This window comes from Phalacrocorax aristotelis, chromosome 1 (assembly GCF_949628215.1).
Source record: "Phalacrocorax aristotelis chromosome 1, bGulAri2.1, whole genome shotgun sequence".
NCBI lineage: Eukaryota > Metazoa > Chordata > Aves > Suliformes > Phalacrocoracidae > Phalacrocorax > Phalacrocorax aristotelis.
In genome coordinates this window covers 218,024,280-218,048,814 of record NC_134276.1, presented here as the reverse complement: position 1 = coordinate 218,048,814, position 24,535 = coordinate 218,024,280, and the positions used below count along the sequence as shown (strand labels likewise).

The window sequence follows — 24,535 nt, the reverse complement described above, 5'->3', positions numbered from 1 at the left end:
CAGATGCACAGCAGATGCACAGCGGATGCACGGTGGATGCACAGTGACTATGTGGGGTTGCACAGCAGAAGTGCAGTGGACACGTGGCAGTTGCACAGCGAATGCACGGTGGATGCAGGGTGGCTGTGTGGGGTTGCACAGCAGAAATGCGGTGGATGCACGGTGGATGCACAGCAGAAGCATGGTGGTTGCACAGCGGATGGATGGTGGATGCACAGTGGCTGAGTGGATTTGCACAGCAGAAATGCAGTGGATGCACGGTGGATGCACAGCAGAAGCACGGTGGATGCACAGCAGAAGCACGGTGGATGCACAGCAGAAGCATGGTGGATGTGCGGTGGCTGTGTGGGGTCGCACAGCAGAAGTGCAGTGGATGCACGGTGGATGGGTGGCGGTTGCACAGAGGATGCGCAGCGGCTCTGTGGGGCTGCGCAGCAGCAGCAGCGCAGCGGGTGAGCAGTAGACATGAGGTGGGCGCGCAGGGCTGCCCAGCAGAAGCCCGGTGGATGCGGCAGACGCCGAGGGGACGCACGGCGGCCCCGGCGAGCTGCGTGCCGCGCGCCCGGCGTTCCCGGCACGAGGGACGGGCAGCTCCCGGCTGCTCCCCGGGGCGGCAGATTTGGGTGCTGCTTTGGGCTTTTGCTGCCAATTCTGCGGGGGGAAGGCGGGCGAGGCTGGGGGGCGCTGCCGATCGGCTGCCGAGCGCGCAGGGATCCGCCGCGAGCCCCCCCTCCCCGCCTCCCCCTCCCCGGATTTATCGTGCTCTCATTAAGGTCTCTTGATATTAAAATTCCCGAACTCGTGCGACTTCCCTGATTGAAGCTTCTGTGTCGCCGGAGCGCGAGATCCATCTCGTGCAATTACGCCGTGATTCATAATTTCAATATAGGGTATAAAAGTGCCCTCCGCAGCCTTTCGCCGAGTGGCTGCCAGGGTAAAACTCGGCAATTTATGCACAGGTGACTCTGCTTTTCCCCACTCTCACCCCGCCCTGTCCCCGGCTGCATTTACACCCTCGCGTCGGTGCTGCCGGTAATTCCTCGCTCCGTTTAAATGAGCCGTGGCCGCGGCGGTGCGGGAGCTCGGCCCCCCTCGGGCCTTCGGCGGGTCGAGGCGCAGCCGTCGGTGGTCCACAGTGGGATCCGGCACGGCGCGGTGAGCGGGTGCCGCCGTGCCGGTGCCGGCGGCTGCTTGGCACGGGGGTTCTGCCACCGGCATCGCGGCTGCCGCCCGGGTGTCGGGGTGCCCTTGGCTTGGGGTGGGGGTTTAAATACCAGGGTGACTAAATGAGCTCCCCCCTCCCCCCCCCCAGGGAATGGGGGGCTCCTGGCGTGGGGTGCAGACCAGCGGCAGTGCTGTGAGAGGCTGCATGGGGAGAGGCAGCACCTTCCCTCGGCCCGTCCTGGGGGGCTGGGGCGGGAATAGGGGGGGCTGGGGCAGGAATGAGGGGCTGGGGCAGGAATGGGGGGCTGGGGCGGGAATAGGGGGGCTGGGGCAGGAATGGGGGGCTGGGGCAGGAATGGGGAGCTGGGGCGGGAATGGGGGGCTGGAGCAGGAGTAGGGAGCTGGGGCAGGAATAGGGGGGCTGGGGTAGGAAAAGGGGGGGCAGGAATGGGGGGCTGGGGCAGGAATGGGGGGCTGGAGCAGGAGCAGGGAGCCGGGGCAGGAATAGGGGGGCTGGGGTAGGAAAAGGGGGGGCAGGAATGGGGGGCTGGGGCAGGAGCAGCCAGCTGGGGCAGTTGAGCTGCCGTCTCCCCGGCAGAGTGTGGGCAGCAGCGACGCGGCGAGGGGTTTCTCCACTCGTGCACACTCCATCTCTGCGCCATGGCCTGGCTTCCCCGGCCGCCGCCTCCTCCTCCTCCTCCTCCTGCCGAGCCTCGAGCGGGGGACGGGGCTGCCGGGGCCCCGCTGCGCTGCCCGCCCCGCTCGCCCCTCTCGGCACCGGGGCAATGCAGGCGGCTGAGGGGGTCGGGAGAAGCGAGGCCCTGCACCCACCCAAAATGCCACAGGTTGGTGGGCGCCGGGACAGGGGGACACGGGGATGCAGGGACACCAGGATGCAGGGACACGGGGACACCAGGATGCAGGGACACTGGGACATTGAGATGCAGGGACGCAGGGACACCAGGATGCGGGGACAATTGGATGCAGGGACACAGGGACATGGGAATGCAGGGACACAGGGACACCGGGATGCAGGGACATGGGGACACCAGGGTGCGGGGACAGTTGGATGCAGGGACACAGGGACACAGGGACACAGGGACATGGGGATGCAGGAACATGGGGACACTGGGATGCAGGGACACTGGAACATTGAGATGCAGGGACACAGGGACACAGGGACGCCAGGATGCAGAAACACAGGGACACAAGGACATGGGGATGCAGGGACACGGGGACACGGGGACACAGGGACGCAGGGATATGGGGACACCAGGATGCGGGGACAATTGGATGCAGGGACACAGGGACACCAGGCCACAAGGACACCAGGAGACTGGGATGCAGGGCCACCGGGTCACCAGGATGCAAGGACACTGGGATACCAGGATGCAGGGACACTGAGACACGGGGACACGGGGACACTGGGATGCAGAGACATGGGGACACAGGGGCTGAGGGACACGGGGACACAGGGACACCAGGACACAGGGATGCAGGGACACTGGGACACCAGGATGCAGGGACACTGGGACACAGGGATACTGGGATGCAGGAACACAGTGGCTGAGGGACACGGGGATGCAGGGACACAGGGACGCCAGGACGCAGGGACACAGCAGGCATCTCCATCCCTCCTCAGCCTCTTGCGGTGTGCCGTCGGCTGCTGTAAACTGCTGACCCGCGTCCCGGGGGCATCGCTGGGCTCCCTTCGCGCATCCTGGAGGCTGCGGCGCAGCCGGCGCTCACCGCCCCGCACCAGCCAGGCCCTGTCACATCCCATCACCTCGCTCACCCGCCTGCCCGCGCTTGAGGGGGTCCTGCCCGCCGGCGGGGTGGGGGGGGGGCGGATCTGCCGGTGTGGCTTTCGCAGCCCCCCCAGCCAGGACCTCTCAGGAGGGCGCCTGCCCTGGGGTCCGGGGCTGGCCGTGGGGGGCACAAGGGATGCTGCGGGCAGTGCGGGCGCCTGCCCCCCGCCCTCGGCGTCGCTGCCTCCCCGGCTGCGTTTCTCCTTCCTGCGTCGACCCCTTCAGTGTTTCGCCCCATCTGGCCTCGATGCACGTGGAATTTCGATCGGGGCTCTAACAAAGCCGCAGCTGCTGCCTCGCCAGGCTGAGCCGAGCGGGGTCTCGGCGCTGGAAAGCACCGAGGGGGGGGTGGGGGCCGTGCTCTGTGTCCCCCAAAGCAGCCCCCAGCCCCGGTGTGGGGTGGTGGCGGCGGGATGGTCCCCTCCCGTGGTGCCGCAGCGGTGACAGCTTTGACACCCTCCCCAGCCTGGGATGGACGTGGCACATGGTGGTGGCTGCTGCGGGTCTCATCCTGCTCCGGGCACGGCCGATGGCACCGGGCACAGCGTCACCAGGCCGGGAGCAGGGCGATGCCGGCAGCACCGGGGCAGTGGCGCCTGCCCGGCGCGGTGGGCACGGCTGCGGGTCACCCACTGCCACGCTGCTGCCGCTGCTGCTTTTCACGCGAGCCGGGCAGGCGCTGCCGGGGTTCCCGGGGGACAGAGGGGTCTGGTTTGGCTCACGCCTTAATCAGCGGCTCGCAAAGGCGGCACAGCACGGCCCAGAGGCGTCGGGCGCCGGCGCTGCCCTCCCGCAGCAGGGCCAAGAGAGGGACGAGCCCCGCGCTGCCGGCTCTGCGTTTTGGGGTGCAGCTGGGGTGGGACCTGGGGCGTTTTGTGGGAGCCCCTGCAGGGGGTCGGGATGCAAATGGCCCTCGGGGACATTTCCCAGACCCTTCTCTCTGAGCCGGGGCGAGGTATGCACAGTGCGGGGCTGGCAGCAGGGCAAGGGTCTGCCTGTACCCCTCTGCCTGGGGCCGTTGGCTGGAGGAACCCCCAAATTCCACGGTTCCTGCAGGGCGCAGCAGCCAAGTGCCCGGAGACTGCGGCAGCTTAATCCCTCCTCTGAGGACGGCGGCTAAATAGGGTGGCTTGAATAAATTTTAAAAAATCTCCCCCGAGGAGGATTAAGGCGCTGCGATCCCAGGGTGCTGCCGGGGAGGGGAGTGGGTGATGGGCACCTTCATTTCGGATTCGCTCCGGGTGGCTCCCACCATGGCGTCCCCTCGTCCCGCTCGGTGCTGCCACCCCGGCTTGGCTTTGGTGCCCACCCACGTTCCCAGGTGTCCCCAGGCACGGTGGGGCTCTGAAACCATGGCAGCCCCCTCCTGGGGTGCATGGGGACGGGGTGGCAGCCCCCTCCTGGGGTGCATGGGGACAGGGTGGCAGCCCCCTCCTGGGGTGCAGGGGTGGGCGCTTTCCTCGTCTGTGTCCCTGCTGCTTTCCTGGAGTGTGGGGGTGTTGGGGGGGTGTCCCGGGGTTTTGCTTGGAGGTTCTCTGGAAGGTGATTCCCTTCAGTTTCCATGGCAACCGGATGATGGGGACATCCCCCATCTTCTGCCCATCCATCCCTGCGTCACCATCACCGCTGTGGGGGCTGCCCGGTGGGGTGGGGGTGGGGAGCCACAGCTCCAGCCCCCCCATCGCCCCCCCCCCACAAAACCCCCCAGGTGCCGTAATCATGGGAAATGGGCCCAAAATGTCCCCTGTGCCCCAGGACATTGGGTGCTCTCCACTGCCTGCACCAGCACCCCCCAAACCCTGCCAGACCCCCTCAGCTCCTGCCAGACCACCCCCCAGCCCCTGCCAGCCTCTGCCAGCCCCCCCAACCCCTGCCAGCCACCTGAGCCCCTGCCAGCCCCCCCAAACCCCTGCCAGTCCTGCTCAGCCTCTGCCAGCCCCCCGAGCCTCTGCCAGGCCCCCCAGCCCCCCCAGCCCCTGCCAGCCCCCCCAGCCCCTGCCAGCCCCCGGCTCTTGTTGCAATGCAGCAATTCCCGTTCCCGCTGATGGATCCGCAGCTTGGGGCCGATTTCGCTGCCAGCGGCGGGTGCCGAGCGGTAATTTTAGAACAGGGTCAGGCCTATATTTTTAGAGCGGGGGCTGGCGTTTGGCTCGCCCTCCCCACGCACAGCCTGGCACGGGCAGCACCCGCTGCCCGCTCACCCTCTTCCCCTGCCCACGTCCCCCCAGCCCCTCCGGCCCTTTGAAGGTTTCCTCACCGTAATCCCGGCTGCCGGCGCGTGCCGGGTCAGCAGGATTTTAAACTCCTCGGCTAAATGCTCGAGTCCTCCAGGAACTGAGCAGAAAGGAGCCTTTTATATTTATTCCCCTTTTTATTCCTCACCTCTTTCACTTGTGCACTTCAAACGGGAGGTTTTAAAGCAAGAAGCGGGGGGACAGGGACAGGAGGTGACATCCCGGACCTGGCTCCGAGCTCCGAGGAGGGGGAGTTTGCTCCTCGGCAAGGAGCCTGTTCGCACCCTGTCCCCAAACGCGTGGCGGGTGTGCAGGCGATGTGTCGGGGCCGGCACGGCGCTCGGTCACCGCCGGCATGTTCCCGTGGCCTCCCCAGGCCGCGGCGGCGTGATGGCGCGGTACCTGCCGCCGCCGTCCCCGCTCTCCGGAGCGGGGTGGAAAGCCGTGCCGGCACCGAGCCGCACCGTGCCGGCACCGAACGGTGCCGTGCCATGCCAGCGCAGCGCCGGTGCTTTGCAGGCACGCGGGAGATGCCCCGAGCACTGACGCCCATGAGAACCGTGGGGTGGAAAGCTCGGCTCTGCCAGCAACGCGACCCTGGGACGGTGGTGCCGGATGAGCCGGCGCTGCTCTGGCACGGCATGCGGCTCGGCCGAGACTTCCCGGGGCTGGTGCTGGGGACCTGGCTGAGAAGAGGAAGGGAATTATTCCCTGCTGTTAAGGATACTGCTCCCCTCGCTGACCTCTCCAAGTCATTATATACAATCCATTACACGGAATAGCGGATTTATTCCTTTACGGCACCCGGGGGCATGTTGGGCACGCAGCCGCCGACGCCGCAGGCAGCCCACTTCGTTATTAGCGGGCGATGATGGGGCTTAACGACCGCTGGTGGCTTGGGGTGGGCGGCTGCGTGCCCAGGGGGCTTGGCCCTTCCCCACTACCAGTACCCAGCACCCGCCGGGGCAGGACACCCCTCCCGCAGGGGTGCAGCAGCCGCCCGAACACCCTGGGATGGGGGTCCCCTCCTGCCCGCCCCAGCCCTCCTCCTCCATATCCCTGCTTTGGGGCAAGGAATCGCTGTTTTCCCCCAGACTGTAGGGGTCCAGCTGGAGCCTGGGGGCGGGGGGGTGTCACCCCTCCCCTCGCTGATGGAAAGAAAAGCGTTGGGCAGCGCTCGGGCAGCTCTCACAAAATCCTCGCTGTGGTGCCAGCTCTACCCCCCCCGGCACCCCGCCACGCAGCTTTACCCCACAGGGAATTGCAAATCCCACCACCAGCATCTTGATACCGGCTTTCTCAATCTCGCCAGGACAGGGGGTCTGAGCAACCCAACCCCTACGGGGGGGGTTTTGGTCCCTTCTTCATTGCCTTGTAGCCCCCATTTTTCCTTTATCGTGATGGTTTTAACGAGAGGCTCCAGCTGCTGTGTCAGCAGTTTGTGGGAGCCCTGGAGGCCGCTGCTCTGAGCGGAGCTGGGAAGGGGCAGGCGCTGCTCTGCGGAGCAGGCAGAGACCCTCCCCCGCTGCCTGCCTGCCTGCATCCCTGCCTGCATCCCTGCCTGCATCCCTGCCTCCCTGCCTGCCTGCCTCCCTGCCTGCATCCCTGCCTCCCTGCCTCCCTGCCTGCCTGCATCCCTGCCTGCATCCCTGCCTGCATCCCTGCCTCCCTGCCTGCCTGCCTGCATCCCTGCCTGCATCCCTGCCTGCATCCCTGCCTCCCTGCCTGCCTGCCTGCATCCCTGCCTGCATCCCTGCCTCCCTGCCTGCCTGCATCCCTGCCTGCATCCCTGCCTCCCTGCCTGCCTGCCTGCATTCCTGCCTGCATTCCTGCCTGCATCCCTGCCTCCCCCCTGCATGCCTGCCTGCATCTCTGCCTCCCCCCTGCATCCCTGCCTCCCCCGCCGGCGGCCTACACCCCTGCCTGCATCCCTGCCTGCATCCCTGCCTCCCCTGCCGACGGCCTGCATCCCTGCCTGCATCCCTGCCTGCCTGCCTCCCCCCTGCTGCCTGTCTGTGTCCTTGCCTCCCTCCTTCCCTGCCTGCGTCCCTGCCTGCCCCTCGGCGCTGCCTGCCACGTGCGGTGGAGCCGGTAATGGTCCCTGCCGGCCTTGGGCTCTGCCGAGCTCCTCCCAGGGACGCGGGAGCCCTCCGGGAGACGCGGCTCTGGCCGGGTGCTGGCAGGGCTCGTTAGGGACTAAACGAGCCTTTGCCAGCGGGTTTTAACGCCCGTCTCCTTGACGGAGCCTTCGAGAAAGAATGAGGCTGGAGACCACGGACCGAAGAGTGGGAGAGCATCCCCCCGAGCACCCCCCGAGCACCCCCCCAAGCATCCCCCGGCTGCCGCCAGGCTCCCTGGGGACAGCATCCCGCCGACGGCACCGCTTATGGAACCGTGGGCAAAAACCTGCCTCTTGCCGAGGTGCGATGCTCCCCCCCCACGGAGGCACCCCCCCCGCCGTCATAGGAAGGTGTCACTCTGGGCGGTGGAAGCCGTTGAAAAACCCCCTCGGTGATGCCAGAGCCGCTGCGACGGCTCTTGCCTTTGGGTGCCGCGGTGCCGGCGGGTTGCCACGGCCCACGGGGCGGCCATGCCGCGGCCGTGCCAGTGCCGTCACCTCCTGGGGATGGGGACAGAGGGTGCGCGGAGGGTGGCATGGGACAGGACCGTGGTGCTCCGGGGCGCCGGGCGTTGGACGGGAGAGCTCGGCGGCTGCGCCAAGGCAGCGCCGCGGAGGTTGCCGGAGCCCCGTCCCACCCCTTCCCCCCTTCGTGCTCGCGTTGTGCAAATGAGCAGCCTGATTTTGACAAGGTGCCTGATTTAATTACATCGGCCGGGCTGCCGGCTCTCCCCAAGGTGCAGACTATTTTGCGTCTACACGGCACCAGCTGCACACGGGGTCCCGCCGGGCAGTACCGGCGTGACGCGGGGGCCGCTCGCCCGGCACTGATGCGCTCCACCTCCGGGAGCCGGGCCGTGGCGGCCGGCACGTGGCCGCGGCGAGGAGGCCACGCGGATGCTGCCGGGGGACGTTGTGGCGGAGCTTGAGAGCCGCGGTCGCGCCGCGCCGGCACCCTGAACCCCGACCCGAACGCTCAGGGCTCCGTCCCGATGGGTTTTCGGAGCCCTGGGGGACCCCGCATGGGAGCGGGGGGGGGGGGTCCCACCGCCAGCGGCACCGTGCCATCCTCCTGACCTGCTTCAGCGTTAACCCAATTTAGGAGGTTCCACCCCGTAAGGCTGATTAGCGGGGACGGCGCAGCAGCGTGTTTATGCCAACCCGGCAGTGCTGCAATCCTAATTACCCTGAGGGGGGGGGACAGCAAATAAAATCCTCTCCCCCCTTAAAAAAAGCACTTGCTGGTTTCAGGCTTGGGGAAGAAAAACCAAACAACCAGGAAAGCGGCCTGGCACGTGGCGGCAGCTCGGCCGGCGCCGGCACAGCCCCGCGGCACTGCCGGGGAGGAGCGGGCAGAGGCAGGATGGAGCTCAGCGGCTGCAGCGGGGCTTGCCGTGCCTCAGTTTCCCCACCGGCCCTGTTGGAGCCCGGTGCGGTGCGTGCCCGGCACGTGGCATGCCGGGGGAGCTGACGGCTGCCGCTCGGGGGAGCTTCTTGCTTCTGGGTATTTTTAGTCTTGACAAGGACGTCTGTCCGTCCGTCCACCCACCCAGGGCTGCCGTGCTGCCGGTGCAGCCCTTGGCCCACCCGCGTCCCTCCACCGCCATTGCTCATCATCCTCCTCCTCCCCGCCGAGCGCCTCGTGCCGTGCGTGGGGGGGCTCCGTGTCGGCCGTGGGGAGCCTGTGCCAGGTCCCCGTCACCCCCGGAGCCGCGATCTTCCTCCTCCTCCCACTGCCTTCTGCCCCGCGGGGAGGGCAGGTACCCCCAGAGACCCCCCGCAGCCACAGTCTGGAGACACGGGTGGCACTGGCAGGCTCCCACAGTGGCCTGGGCAGGGGGACACCCACGCCGGGGTGGGGAGCAGCCAAATTTTTCCGCACCCCGGGAGGCTGAGGGTCTATTTTTAACCCAGCAGCTCCCGCTGCTGCTGACTCACCAGCCAGGTGAAGCCAGCGGGATGGTGACTAACCCACCCTGGCTCGTTTTGGGTTGGGGCTGGCAGCGGCCGCGGTGCTGCCAGCGATGCTCCGGGAGGATCGATGCCTCACGGCCCTGCGCTCGGCTAATCCGGCAGCAGCGGGACCCCCACGCCAGGGTGCCCACCCCAGCCCCGGTGGGCGATGCGGGGGGTGGTTATCTCCCTCTCGGCACCCCGGCAATGCCGTGGTGGCCGCCGCACCCATCACGGCAGGAGCCGCCCGGTCCTGCGGGACTGCTGGAAAATTGCCCCGTGTGTGGAATTTCTCGAAATTCAATGTGGGTTTTTTTGATGAATCAAGCCTTAAATTACCGGTCGTTAAATCTGCGCGCCAGCGTATCGCCCCGCTCCCGAGAGCACCGGTCCGAGGCGGTGTTACAGCACGCTGCCGCCGTAAACCCACCGGGCTGCAAAACAACAACAAAAATAACCCCCCACCCGTCCGCAGCACCGGAGCCAAAAGTATCCGCAGCGATAAGAATAATTAAGGGGACCCCCACGTCAGGTTGGGTGCCGAGCGGCTGGGACCCCGCGCCGCCGCAACGGCCGCTGGCACAGCTGCCTGTGGCACGGTGCCGGTGACACCGGGGCGGGGACCCCCCCTCTGGGGGTGCCACCGTGGAGCCCCGTGCAACGCCCAAGGGGTGGATGCCCCACGCTCGGTGCTGGCAGGAGGCTCCGCTGACCCTCCCACGTGTCCCACCGCGTCCCCAAGCCGCAGCGGGGAGCGTTGCCCCCACCCCAGTGCCACCGCCGCGGGGGGTTCTCGGCAGCTGCTGTGACATTTGCTTTTTTCCCTCAAAGTGCATATACTTATTTAGTAAATATTTGCCTTTTCCCAAGCAAGGCAGCTAATTACCGAGCTGCTCTTACCGAAACCTGCCGCTGCCATGTGCCGGCACGGCAAGAAAAGGCCCCGGCATCGGGTCACCATCCCCCACCGCCAGCCGAGCACCCCAACCCCGCACCCACCCCAGCCGGGGGAACCAGCAGGGACCCCCCGGCCGCAGCGGTGCCGGGGATGCGCCGTGGGGTGCCCCACAGGGCTCTTGGGGTGCCGGCAAAGCCACCGGCACCCTCTGGCACGTGCCAGCGTAGAGGCCGGTCCCCGCCGAGGAGGTTGCCATAGAAATTATCCTTAACAAGCCTATAGGTTTTAATCACGGGATGCTGCAGCTGCGCGGCCCCCGCTCCCCGCCGGGGTGTTTTCCTCATTAAACCTGCCGGGACGGGGAACCCACCGTGGGGCAGCCATGGGGCAGCCGTGGGGCGGTTTGCAGGGAGTACCCGGACGCTGGCGGGGTTCGGCGTGGGGCACCCCCGGCCCTGCCAGCCCCCCGCAGCCCTGCCCGCTGCCGCCTGTGCGGGGGGCCGGCGTGCCCTTGCCGGCCGGGCTGGCTGTCGCTGAGCGGCGAAGCATCTCCGGCAGCTGAAATCTCCCGTTCCCCCCCCAAAAAAAGCGGGAGGGGTGGGCGGCGGGCGGATGGCGTGTGTGCGAGGGGGGGCCCCGTGCCTGGCATCGCCGCCAGAGCCGCCAATGAAAGGCTTTTATATTCCTGTCGCTCCGTTTTTCGCATGGCTCTGCAAAGCCGGTGACGAAGGCATTCGCACGGGACTGCCTGCAAATACCCACCCGCCCTCAGCCGGACGGCTGGACGGCCGGACGGCCGTCTGTCCCTCGCCTGGCAGTGGCGGCTTTCCCCTCTGTCCCTGCAGCCCGTGACCTCCGCTCGCGGCCCCCTGCCCGCTCTGCCAGACCCCTGCCCGCGGAGACGGTGGGAGACTCGGGCGGGAAAGTTTCCCAGCGCTGGGAGCAGGGACCGGCCAGCTCCGGTGCTGTGGCCCTGCCCCGGCCTCCCCCGAGCATGCTGCGGCCCCCCGAGCACACTGCAGCCCCTCTACCCCATCGCACTGCAGTCCCCAAGCACGGCGCAGGCTCCCCGAGCATGCTGCGGCCCCCCAGGCACGCTGCAGCCCCTCTACCCCATTGCACTGCAGCCCCCTGAGCATGCTGCAGCCCTGCTCCCCCATCACACTGCAGCCCCCTAAGCACAGTGCAGGCCCCTGAGCACACTGCAGCCTCCCCCGAGCACACTGCAGCCCCCCAAGCATGCTGCGGCCCCTCTACCCCATCACACTGCAGCCCCTCCAAGCACAGCGCAGCCCCCCCGAGCATGCTGCAGGCCCTCTACCGCATCACACTGCAGCCCCCGAGCAAGCTGCAGCTCCTCTGCCCCATTGCACTGCAGCCCCCGAGCATGCTGCAGGCCCTTGATAGCACTGCAGCCCCCCGATGGCATTGCAACCCCTCACACTGGTCACACTGCAGCCCCCCTGTTCACGCTGCAGCCCGCCACCCCACCGCATTGCAACCCCTCGCACTGATCCCACCACAGCCCCCCGATTGCCCTGCAGCCCCTCTGCTCGCACCGCAGCCCCCTTACGCTGATCGCGCTGCAACCCCCCATTGCATCACACCGTGGCCCCTCGCATCGATCACACTGCAACACCCCTGATCACGCTGCAACCCCCCGGATCACCCCGCAGCCCCCCCGATCACGCTGCAACCCCTCCGTCGCATCATCCCGCAGCCCCCCGTCTCCCCACAGCCCCCCGCTGGTCCCACACATGCCCTGGCCACCCGCAGCCCCTCCGTGCCCGCCGCAGAGCCCCCCCCACGCCCCCCACGCTCCCCTCCAGCCATTTTTGATAGCAGCAGGAAGGTGATTGACTCGGGCGCTCTAATTTAAGGCTAGAATTAAAGCTAAGTGCTTAAATAAAAATCAAGGTGTCACTTAAAGCCCTTCATCCCCTCCTGCCTCGCTGCCGAACTAAAGGCTCGCGTGGGATGTTTGCCCGGCCGGAGGCTGGCGCGGCGAGGAGGAGGAGGAGGAGTGCGGAGGTGCCGGCGGGGAGGAAGGCCCCCCCCAGCAAAGCCGGGGCTGGGTGGGAGAGCTCTGCCCGCCGTGAGGAAGAGGAGAGCGGTGTTTGCATTGGCAGATCAGCCGGAGTGATAAAAGCCGGTAATAAAGAGAAAACCAGACATACGTTTTGATAGAAACCTTCCCGGATTTCACAAAAAAAAAAAAAAACCAAAAACCAACCAAAACCCAAGAGCTTAAAAGAAAAAATCCCTTAAAATCCCGACGTGAAGCTCCCGCCGCGATAACCGCGACAGCGCTGCGGCGGCTGGGCGCTGCGCGGCGGCTCGGTCCCGGCGCGGGAGCCCGGTGAAGCGGGGTGTTGGGGGGGGGTCTCCTCCCCTCGGCATCCCCGGGCTGGGCGATGGGGTCCCCCGGGGGGCGCCGGTTCCGTCGCCGGTGCCGGAGGGAGCCCGCGGCCGCAGCGACGGCACAGGGGTGGCCCCGGGGCCGCCGGCGGGCACCGTCACCCCGCGCTGCCGCAAGGGCTGGGGTGGGGGGTGGGGGGTGGCACCTCGGGGACCCCGCTGCCCCCCCCGGGGGTCCCCGCCTCCCCGCCACCAGCACGCGGGGCACCCCACGTCCCTGCCGCCAGCGCCCGGGGGTCCCCACGGAGGCGGGGGTGAGCTCGCGTGGTTGGGGGTCCCCGTGTCCCGGCGCAGCCCAGGGACCCCGCGGAGTCGGGGGTCCCGGTGGAGTCGGGGGGGTCCCGGTGTCCCCACCGCGGTGCCGGGGCCGGCCTCCGTCCCCCTGCCCGACCATCTTGGAGCGCCGGGTCCCGCTGCCGGTGATTCATCCCCGGCGTTACCCTCCCTCCTCGGCGCCCGCTCCCTCCTTTAATGGCGAATTAAGGTTTTCCAGCCATAAATCAGAGGGGTAACAACCCTGCCCCCCCCACCCCCACCACAACCCCTGGGGGGGGTCCCGGGGGTGGGGGTGGGGATGCACCGGCATCTCTACCCGGGTGCCCGCCGCGATGCCGGGGGTCCCGGCGCAGCCGCTCGGATGCCCACAACTCGGGGGGGGGGGGGGGGGGCCAAAGCTCCTTACCCCCCCCCCCCACCCAAGCACATTTCCCCCTCCCCCGCCCCCAATTCGCGTCGCCCCCCGCCTCCTCCCTCCACTTGCCTCCCCGCTTCCCCCTCCGCGATTTTTTTTTTTCTTTTTTTGGAAGCTTTTTACTGCTGGAAAGACCAAAAAAAAAAGAAAAAAAGGCAGCAACAGAAACCCTTTCAGGCCGCTGCCTGCCGGGGTGGGGGGTCGTGGCAGCAGCCCCCCCCTTCGCAACCCGCCGCTTTAACCCCTCAGGGACACGGCATTACAAATTTTGAACAATATTTATTAAAATACAAAAATACACTTGTTTTTTTTTATGGTTTTTTTTTGTTGGTTTTTTTTTTTTTTTAGTCGTCGTGGTGGTTCGTTCGGGTCTCAGAGTACAGTCAGACCGTTCCGGCGTTTATATAGAGAGATATAGATATAGAGAGAACTTCCCGACGCCCCCCACCCCCCCCACCACGCCCCCCCACCCCCAACCCCAATTGTAGTTCGGATTTGACACCCTCCGGTAAATTTTAAAGCTAAAATAAGAAATTAAAGTAGTTCCAGTGCCCGAGCGGCCGGGGAGGACCCCCCCCCCACTGGCTGGCCCTGCCTGTCCCCCCCCCTCCCGGACCCCCCCCCTCCTTGGGAACCCCCACGAGGCACTTGTTGTCCCCGCTGGGACCCCCGCCCTCGGCGGCCACCTCGGATGCTGGTGGCCCCCCCCGGCCCCCTCCCATCGCCAGGCCGAGCCCCCCGAGCCCTTAAATTCTCCTGACACCCCCTCCCTATTCCATGAGAAGCCCTTGGGGTGGACTTGGGGGGGGGGGGGGAACACCCCCCAATCCTCACCCCCACCTAGGGAAGGGAAATGGGGGGGGGGTGGGGGAAAAAAATACACCACACCCCCCCCAGAAGAAATAAAAATAAAGGACTAAAAACCGCAGCGTGTCGCTGAAGGTGGTCTACAATCATATGTCAGGTCTCCCAGCGGGGGGGGGAGGCCCCCCCGGCCCCCCAGGAGCCTTAGCCCTCTGCCGCCGGTGCCGGTGCCGGTGCCGGTGCCCGGTGCGGCGGCGCACGCCGGGGCCTGCAGGATGTGGTGCAGTGTGGAAAGGGGGCGCGGAGCAGAGCGGGGGGCACCCGCTCCTCGCCCCCTGCCCGCCGCCGCACCGGCCCCCCCCACGCACGCCCAGCACCCCACCCGCCCGGCGGCTCGGTGGGGTTTTTTTTCCCCACCCCCTTTTCTTGGGTTTTGTTAATTTGTTTTTTGCTTTAATACATTGCAGGTGTCCATCCCCGGCCCACGGGCTGCACCCCACCGCCCCGCCCCAACCCCCCCCCCCCCCCCAAAAAAAAAAAAACCCAAAAATTAATTTCTTTATTGCATTTGGAAGATTTTGGCACAGCGCGGCGGCTCGGACCGCCGTCCCGCTCCCTGCTCTGCTTCGAAGCCGGCGCGGCCGGTGAAGGCGACACGCGGCCCAAGGGCAAGCGCCGTGGGACGGGGGTCCGGCCGCGTCCTGCCCCCTCCCCCCCAAACCCTCCCTTCCCCCCCAGCCCCCCCCCCCCCAAAAAAAAAACCAACCCCAAACCTAAAATCCCACCCCACCGGGCTTCTCTCTGCGCTCCCCGCTACGGCGTCTCCCCCGCACCGCGCTTGCACCGCGCACGGGGCCCTGCCACGCCGCCGCCGCCGCTCCGGTTTCGGCAAAATCGGATTTATTCTCCTGTTTGTTTGTTTTTGTTTTCTCTCCCTCTTTTTAAATAGAACTTGCGAGTTAGAAAATAGTTTTTGTGGTTGGTTTGTGGGGGTTTTTTGTTGGGTTTTTTGGGTTTTTTTTGTATTTTTTTTTTTTAATTTTAATATAATCTGCTTCTCTTATCGGCCCATAGATTTAATATATAAGCATGTACAAGAAAAAAAAGTCTCTCCCCCGCTCTGTACAAAAGTTGCTGTCTATATATATATAATTTTTTTTCCTCTTTTTTTTGTGTTTTGTTTTTTTTTTTGTTCTGGTTTTGTGCATTCTATTGCATTTGTAATTTCGGGGGGAGGGGGAAAAAAGCAAAAAGCCCCAAAAAAAAGTCATATCTGGGTTTCCTGTACTTTCTCCTTGGTGTGGGTCTGAATTATATAGGGTTCAGAGAGGGTGGTCCCGGGGGGGTGCAGAGAGTTCCCCAAGCTGTTCTCTGTCCAGTGGGCCCCGTGTGCCGGTTTGTAGGTGTTGTAGTTAATGTGGTCGTGAATGGCGGGCAGCACGACTGCCCCCTCACCTGATACGCCGGCGGGAGCCGCCGTCGCCGCCGCCGCCGCCGCCGCCGGCGGGATGTCCTCGTCCACCTGGATGATCTCGACCGTCCGGGCGGCCGTCACGGTGCTGCGTTGCTGGTGTCGCTTGCGGAGTTTGTAGAAGACGATGAGCATGGCCGCGGCCAAGAGCGTCACCGCCACGAAGCAACCGATGATGATCTTGGTGGTCTTCATCACCTCGTCCAGGCTGGTTTGCATCTTGTCGCCGGAGTCGGCGGTAGGTACCGCCACCTGCTTGGGCGTCCGCGTGGTCTGGACCAGGACGGTGGTGGTGGTGGTGTACGCCGGCTGGTAGCCCGTCGACGTGGTGGGCACGGGCTTGGTGAACTTGGGGGAGATGTCCTCCGGGGAGATCTCGGTGGTCTCCACCGTGACGGTGGTGAAGAAGCTGTAGTTGGAGGTGTTGAGCTCGGCCGTGCTCACGTTGAGGTAGGCCGAGGCGTTGGAGTTCCCCGCCACATTGGTCACCATGCAGGTGTAAACCCCGGTGTCCGTCAACAAGACATGGGAGAAGTTCAAGGTGCCGTCGTTGAGGACGGTGATGCGCGGGTGGCTGGACGCGTGGCTCAGGACCGTCCCGTTAGGCAGCAACCACCTAACGGAGGACATGGAAGGAGTTCGACACTTGAGCTCGGCCACCCGCCCCTCGGAGATGTTGAGGTCCATGGGGGCGTCCATGATGAAGGGCGCCGAGCACTGGAAGGAGGTCTGGTCCACCTCCACCAGGAACCTGCCCCGCATGTGCAGGGGGGCATGGCAGCGCCCGCAGCAGGTGGAGTTGGTGGGGATGTACTCCCGCAACCACCACGACAGCCAGAGGATGTCGCAGTCGCAGTCCCAGGGGTTGTGGTGCAGGTGGAGCTCCACCAGGTACCGCAGCGGGGCGAAGAGGTCGTGGGGCAGGGAGGAGAGGTTGTTGTGGGCCAGGTTGAGCTCCACCAGCGCCGTCAGGTCGTCGAAGGCGTTGCGCTCGATCAGGTTGATCTGCGAGTTCATAATCCAGAGCTTTTTGAGGGACTTGAGCCCGTGGAAGGAGCCCGGTTTGATCTCGGGGAAGTTATTGCCCGACATCTCCAGCTCCTCCAGCCCCACCAAGGGCGTCAGGTTGGGCATGTCCTTAATGTTGCACATCCCCAGGTTGAGGTACTTGAGGTTGTACAACCCCTCGAAAGCCCCCTCGGAGATGTACTCCAGCTTCTTCAGCTCGCCCAGGTCCAGGCGCATGAGGGAGGGCACCCGGTTGAAGGCGTACGAGGGGATGCTCTCGATGGGGTTTGTTCCTCAACCACAGCTCCCGCAGCTTGGAGAGGTACTCGAAGGCCCCGCTGGGATGACGGTCAACCAGTTGTCGAAGAGCTCCAGGGTGTTGAGGCTGGCCAGCCCGTTGAAAGCCCCCACCTCGATCTGCCGGATGGCGTTCCTGCCCAACTGCAGGACCTCCAGGTGATGCAGGTGGCGGAAAGTATCCGCCTGGATCATCTGGATGTTGTTCTCCATGAGGTTGAGGTACCGGGTGTTGGAGGGGATGCCGGCGGGGACCTCGGTGAGGCTGCGACGGGTGCAGACCACCTTGCTGAACTGGTTACTGCAGGAGCAAACGGAGGGGCAGCTCTGGGGTCCGGGGGAGGCGGCGGCGACGTATAGGATCCACGCGTGTACGGTCAGGTAGGAGACCAGGGCAGCTCTCCAGGCGCGGCGGCGGCGGTGGTGGTGCACAGTTACCTGCCACAAGAGCTTCATGATGTGGCACGTTCATCGTTCACCATCGTCTGGGGATGTCGGCGTGAAAAGGAGAACCGGCTCAGGGCCCCCCCCCTCTCCCGGCTCCGACAAGCTGGGCCCGGCTGGCCGGAGTTGGGGGGGGGGGGGGGGTCGCGGTGCTGGGGTGGGGGTGGGGTGGGGGGCCGCGGATGGAGGGGGGGGAAGGAAAAATGAAAATTTAGCCCCAAAAAAAGCGCGATAATAGGTGCCGGGGGGGGGGGGTGGGGTGAGGGGGGGAGAGGAAACAGGCGCCCCCCCCTCCCGGCCGAGCCCCCCTCTCCAGCCGTACCTACCTGGGGAAGGGGCGGGGGGGCGCTCCGGGGGTGCTCGGCGCCGCGCAAGGGGGGAGCGGGGCCGGGGCGGGGGGGGCCGGCTCCGGGAAAAAAAAGACAAAATGGCTCCTGGAGGCTGCGGTGCAAAGGGGGGGGGGGGGTTGGGGGGGTGGGGGGGGCGGGGGGGGGCGGCCCGGCTAAGCGGGGGCCCGGCAGCCCCCCGCCGCGGCGAGCCCCGCCGCCCGAGCCTCGCACCTCCGCCCGTGGGGCCGCCCCCCCGGCCGGCCCGGCATGGCGGGACCCCCGCCCGCGGGGGCGGCGCGGGAGGGGGGCGGCCGGGAGAAAAGGGGGAAAAAAAATTCAAAAATTAAAAATTGAAAAAAAATGGAAAAAGGAAAAAGGAAAAAAGAGAAACTGAACGAAAATGAAAAAAATAAGGAAAATTAAAATGGGGAAAACGGCGCAAAGCAAATGAAAAGGAAAAAATTAGAAAATAAAAAGGGAAAAAAAAGATTTAAAGGAAACAAAAATTAAAAAAAAAAAAAAAAATAGCTATCGGAAAATAAATAAAATAAATAGCCGAGAGCCCCCGGTGGAGAGGAAAAATCCCCGGTCCGAGAGGGGAAAGGCCAAGGGGGGGCCGGGGGGGGGGAGCCCCGCCGCGCCGCCCGCGGGAGCCGCTCGCCGTTCCCGCCCGGTCGGTCGGGGGGGGTGGGGGGGGGAGGTGTGCGGGGGGCGGGGGGGGGGGGGTCCCGTTCACCCTCCCGCGTCTCCTTCCCGCGTGGGTCGCGTCCGGCTCTCAGCGCTGGGCGCCGCGGGGCGGCGGGGGGGCGTCCCGGGGCGGGGGGGTGGCGGCGGGGGGCATCCCGCGGAGCTGGGGGGCGCGGGGGGCGCGGGCGGTGCGGGGAGCAGCCGCGCAGGCGGCTCTCGCATCCTTTTGTCCTTCAGCGGGAGCGCGGAGGGATTGCTGACGCATCCTGCCGGCAGCCCGGCGGCGGGGGGGTGCGGAGCGCTCCGACACCCCCCGAACCCCCGCCCCACACCCCCCCCGCCCCCCCCCCGCCGCCCACCACGCTCCGGAGGGGCCCCACCGGCCCCGCTCCCCCGGTGCGGCGGCCGCGGCTATTTTCGGTCTCGCTGCTCCGGGAGGAAGATGCGGGATGGGCTTCTTCCTCCTCCTCCTCCTCCTCCTCCCTCTTCCTCCTCCCTCCTCCTCCTCCTCCCTGCCCGCAGCCCCGCTCCGGGGGACCGCGCTGGGGATACTGGGCGGGGGGGTTCAGAGCGAAGCCCCCACCGCCGACCGCGGGGTGAGGATGGACGGACGGACGCGGCGCTAATGGAGCAGCTCGGCGGCTTTAAGGTGATTGGGGAGGGGGGGGGACGCGGCTCCGTCCGTGGCTGGTGGCCCCCCCTTCTCCCCCCCTCCCCCCCCCGCAGCGCAGGATGCGGTGCCCAACCGAGCAGGGGGCCGCGGACCCCCCGCCCCTCCCCAAATCCCGGCCTCAAGGCTGAGACCGGACACAAGCTGGGACACCGATAGAGGCCGAGCCCGGCTCCGCAGCAGCAGAAAGGGGAGGGGGGCGCTGCCTGCTTTTTGGGGGTACGGGCTGGGGGGGGTTCGTCTGCCTCCGTCGCGACCTCGGGCCCCCCCAACCCCGGCCGCTGCAGGGTGGCCCAAGGCGGGTGGATAATTAGCGCCGGCCAGGTAATGAACCCCCGCGATTGTGGGGTGGGGTGGGGGGGCCCATGGGTGCCATCACCGGGGCGGCCCCTCCCCACCACAACGCTGCGAGGTGGGTGACACTGCCAGTGCGCATCAGCATGGGGTCGGGGGGGAAGACGGAGCAGGAGCTGGGGTGCTGCGGGGCGAGCTGTGCCCCCCACCCTGGACCCCCCCCCAATGTGGTTTTGCACCCCCGTGGAGCCACTGGCGGCCGGGGGCTTCGCCGGCAGCACCGAAGCGTCCCAAGCGGCAGCGCCGGGGTTTAATTAATAAAAGAAAATGAGGACGTGGGTTGGGGGGGGCCGGGGGCACCCCCGGTGCAGCACCCAGCTTGGCTCCCCCCCCACCCCGGGGCTGAGGACCAGCAGGATGCGTCCCTGCGGGATGTGGGGACCACAGGGCCACCAGCAGCGTCGGGGTCTCACAGGCTCCCTGAGATGGGGGGTGGTCCCCAGGGTGCTGAGGGAGGAGGGAGGGTGCCCCGGCCCCCCCAGGCTGGCAGTGAGGAGGTGCCTGAGGTGGGGGTGCAGGGTGAGGCGATGGGGGGACCCAGGAGCTTGTTTCCTTGCGGAGGGGAGGTTAAAATGCACCCCAACCTTATGTGGATTCTCTGGTGTCTGATCGAAGGAGTCCCCACTGGGTGGGGGTCCCTGTGCAGGATTTTGGGGTCTGTGTCAAGATGAAGTGGGGTGGGATGGGGAAGGGGGGCTATGGGACGGGGATGCGCCAACAGCACCCACCCAGACCCCCTGCTCCCTCACCGTACCTGCCAGTGGCACGTGAAGCCATCACCAGTGGGTGCCCGCGGCCGGCCGGGCACCTCCGTGGGGCTGGCGGGTGCTCAGGGTGGCCCCGTGGGGACACGGTGTGCGGCAGCACCCCCGGGGACGCTCTCCTGTCCTTGCTCCCTGCGGGGTGCCCGGTCCCACATGGGGGTCCCAGTCCCGGGTGCTGGTAGCACATCCCCAGGTGCCGCAGGGCCCAATGGCCTCGTTTACCCCCGGCGTGGGTCCCGCATGGGTCCCCCATGGCCCCCCCGGCAGGGAGCACCAGTTGCGTCCCCGTCCCTGCCGAAGCAAAGCTCTTACGGCGCGTCCGTTACCGTCCCGCTCGTCCCTTCGCGGTGACCCTCCGGCCATCCGGCGGCACAGGGACGCCTTTACCGCGGCGTCGCGGGGTGTCCCACCTCACGTGCGTGGGGTGCTGCTCCCCCGGCGACCCCCTCAGCCAGAGGCGCACCCCTGGGGCTGGCGGGTGACCGGGGCGGGGGGCGGGGGGGGGGGGGGGCCTCATCCTGCCCCGCGGCGTGCCAGCAGCACCGGGCCGTGCCGCGCACGTGCCGTGGCAGGTGCCGTGCCGGGGGGCCCGTGCGGTGGAAGGGAAGAAGGACGCTGCGAGGCTTCTTGAAGCGACGGGGGAAGGTTGGGACGGGATTGATGAGCTTCAGGGTGGGAAAACAGCTCCGTGTCCGGCAACGCCGGCGCCAGACACGATTAACCACGCGGAAGGCTACGGCGGGGTAATCAAATGATGGCACCGTGACACCTGTAAAGCAACGCGAGGGCCCATCCATCTCCCGCTCGGCAAACCTCGCCTCTCCTCCGACCCCGGCGGGGAGCGGCACGGCCGGTGCCTTCGGCCACGCTCCCGGCACCGGCGTGGGCCGTCCCGGCGGCCCCGAGGGCCACGGGCCAAACGCCGTCCTGTGCTGCGGCTCCGGCGACTGGAAGGGGCTGCGGGAAGATGAGGACCCTCTGCCCGTCCCCGGCAGGTCGGCGGTGCCGAGCCGCCCACCCAGCGCCGCTCACCAGCTGGCCGCCGGCCCCGCTGCAGCTCCAGGCGTGCGGCGGCTGCCAGCCAGGCGGGTGCAATGAGCAACCGGCCCTTGACGAGGGATCGATGGCGGAGGGATGCGGCCAGTGCTCCGGGCGGCGGAGCGGAGGTCGGAGCAGCGCCGGGAGGCCTCGCGGTGCTGTGGCACCGGGGGGGTTGGGGGGGTGGGGTTGGTGCTCGCCGGAGCAAGCAGATGCTCCCCGTGCCGTGCACGCGTTCGCTTGTGCTTTGCTCGAGCGCGTGCGCGCGTGTTCGCCCCGTGCGTGTGAGAGCTCGGGCGCCCGCTGCGCGCACCCATGGGTGCCCCGGCTCCGCCAGCACCCGGTGCACCGTGAGCAGTTTGGGAAGGGGCTGCCCGGGGTGGGGAGGGGTCCGGTTTGGCCGGGGCCGAGGCGTGCGGTGCCGCACTGGCTGCGTGGTGTCCCGCTGCCGTTCGGTCCAGCTGCCGCTAGATGGAAACGCAGCTTCGTGCCAGAGGCCGTGGCGGAGCCTTGCTCCGGGCGTTACGGTCGGGGGCTCGGGGGCACGGCCCCGGCGAAGGCCACAGCCTGGGGACACGGCACCGCTGCCCGGCCTCGCACCCAGCACCCACCGCGGTACCGGGCGAACAGATTTCTGGGTTGCTGGCAACGGTGCTGCTCGCCCAGGAGCCCACCGGCGTCGGGCGCAGCCCCTTGGGCGCAGCGTGGCACACCGGAGGGGTCCGGCTCACCGGGGGGCTCCGGGCTCCCTCCTCTTCCTCGCTGGCAGGGCGGCGATTGGCATGCCGGGCGCGTGCGGGGAGCCCTGGCCCGCTGCCGCCCCACAGGTGCTCTCAAAGGGGCTTTATGTGTGCTGAAGCTCCGGGGTTCGGCCGGCCCCCCACCCCATGGCTGGTACCCCCCCGGGGGGACAGACCCTTTTTGGGGTGCGCCTCATGCCAGGGCTCAGCAGGGTGGGCCTGGGGGGGGGAGGCAGCAGACCCCCACCCCATGCTGGGCATGGCGCGTCCCGTGGGCTCCATCTGCAGCAGCTCCTGCGCGCCCACCCCCAAAGTGCGGGGGGGCTGCAGCCCTCCGGTTTCAGGGACGGGGGAGCGCCGGGGGGCACCACGCTTGTCCCCAGCCCGGGTGACGCAGATGTCCCCCGTGGCCCCCCGCTGCTGGTGCCTGGGTTTGGCATCGGGGGGGAGGGTCACTGGCTGGGGACTGCATTGGGGGTCTCGGCAGTGCCCGTGCCCCCCCGTGCAGCCACCCCCCCATCACCCGCACACACCGTGAGATGCCGGCTGACGCCACGCACTTTGCAAGGAGCATTATTTTGCAAAACCCACTGGTTTTGGGGGCTTTAACTCCCATTATGGGTTTAACAGAGGTCACCGGCCCGCCCCGAGATGCCGAGTGGCTAACGGGTGCCACTGGGAAGGGGGACCCCAGTGGGTTTGTCACGGGGTGGTGGGGGGCACCCACCGGGAAGGGAGACGTGGAGTCTCTGGGGGGCCTCGCCCATCCCCGGCTCAGAGCAAGGCACCCTGCAGAGGTGCTGGGTGTTGTCACTGAATTTGGGGGCAGACACTGTCCCACGTCACGAGGGGGGACCCCGGAGGTCGCAGGGGCTGCAGCAGCATGCTGTTGGGGTGCCCAGGGGTGTGCAGGGTGCTTGGGGGTGCCCGGGGGATGCGCCCTGACCCCGGAGCATCCCAATAAACCTCCATGCAGCTGTGGTGGAGCAGAGCTGCTCTTCCCCTGCTCCCACCTGGCACCCCGGCAGGGCTGGCAGCACCCCCGGCAGCCCACGGCGTGACGGAGGGTCAGAGCCCAGGGCCAGGCGATGGAAATAACCCGCTGGCCTCGGAGGTGCCGGTGAAAGACGTCGCAGGGCCCCCACGGCCTGGCAGGGCGGCGGGGTGTGAGCGTGCGAGGCGGCAGAGCTGCCTGCAGTGGCCGGTTTGCACGCCCCGGCTTGCCCTCACCGGCTTGCACACCCTGGTTTGCACACTTCGGTTTGCTCTCTCTGGTTTGCCCACGCGGGTTTCCTCTCAGGTTTGCTCTTACTAGTTTGCACACTCCAGTTTCTCGTCTGGTTTCCCTGCTCTGGTTTGCACACTCAGGTTTGCTCTCGGGTTTGCACACTCAGGTTTGCTCTTGGCTTTGCTCTCTCTGGTTTGCACACTCCGGATTCCCCGCTCTGGTTTGCACACTCCAGCTTAGTCTCCAGTTTGCCCACTCTGGTTTGCACACTCCAGTTTGCTCTCTGGTTTGCACACTCCGGTTTTTTCTCTGGTTTCCCTGCTCTGGTTCGCACGCTCGGGTTTGCTCTCTGTGGTTTGCACACTCCGGATTCCCCGCTCTGATTTGCACGCTCCACTTTGCTCTCTGGTTTCCCCACTCAGGTTTGCACACCAGTTTGCTCTAGGGTTTGCTCTCCGGCTTGCACTCTCCAGTTTGGACACTCCAGTTTACTCCCCGGTTTGCACACTTGGTGGTGCCGTGCAAGCGCCGGCCCCTTCCCGTGGCAGGCAGAGGCCGCAGGACGGGGCACCGGCAGCGCCACGGCACAGGCAGTGCCCGTACCACGGGTGCTCCAGCAGCGCCGGGCTGGGGGCGCAGGCTCCTGGCACCCCCCCGGGGGCGGGCAGGGCGCGGGCAGGGAGCTCGAGGCGAGGAGGTGCCGTATTCCTGCCCTCATCCCACGCACCGTCCTGCCCTCGTGTCCTCTGGGTTCCCTTCCCTGGGCATGGCCGGGAGCAGAGCGGGTGCCAAGGATCAGATCTGGGTGCCCAGGGATCAGAGCTGGGTGCCCAGGGATCAGAGCTGGGTGCCCAGGGATCGGAGCTGGGTGCCCAGGGATCAGAGCTGGGTGCCCAGGGATCGGAGCTGGGTGCCCAGGGATCAGAGCTGGGTACTCAGGGTTCAGAGCTGGGTGCCAGGGATCAGAGCTGGGTGCTCAGGGTTCAGAGCTGGGTCCCCAGAGATCGGAGCTGGGTGCCCAGGGATCAGAGCTGGGTGGCCAGGGATCGGAGCTGGGTGGCCAGGGATCGGAGCTGGGTGCCCAGGGATCAGAGCTGTGTGCCCAGGGATCAGATCTGGGTGCCCAGGGATCAGAGCTGTGTGCTCAGGGATCAGATCTGTGTGCCCAGGGATCAGATCTGGGTGCCCAGGGATCAGAGCTGGGTGCTCAGGGATCAGATCTGGGTGCCCAGGGATCAGAGCTGGGTGCCCAGGGATCAGATCTGTCTGCTCAGGGATCAGAGCTGGGTGCTCAGGGTTCAGATCTGTCTGCTCAGGGATCAGAGCTGGGTGCCCAGGGATCGGAGCTGGGACCCCAGGGATCAGATCTGTGTGCCCAGGGATCAGATCTGGGTGCCCAGGGAGCAGATCTGGGTG

The 24,535-nt window shown here is 66.9% G+C and overlaps 2 protein-coding genes across 2 annotated transcripts in view; one reads left to right on the top strand and one right to left on the bottom strand.

Annotated features, from left to right (window-relative positions):
* The window catches only part of SND1 (staphylococcal nuclease and tudor domain containing 1), a 146,443-nt gene that overhangs the window by 109,973 nt on the left and 11,935 nt on the right, over positions 1–24,535 (top strand). The gene's annotated exons all lie outside the window — the stretch shown is intronic.
* LRRC4 (leucine rich repeat containing 4) lies at positions 15,104–17,461 on the bottom strand. The gene is given in 3 exon segments (XM_075081763.1): positions 15,104–16,856; positions 16,858–16,913; positions 16,916–17,461. Coding segments are annotated over 3 exon segments (1,962 nt in total). The 5' UTR covers positions 17,322–17,461; the 3' UTR covers positions 15,104–15,356.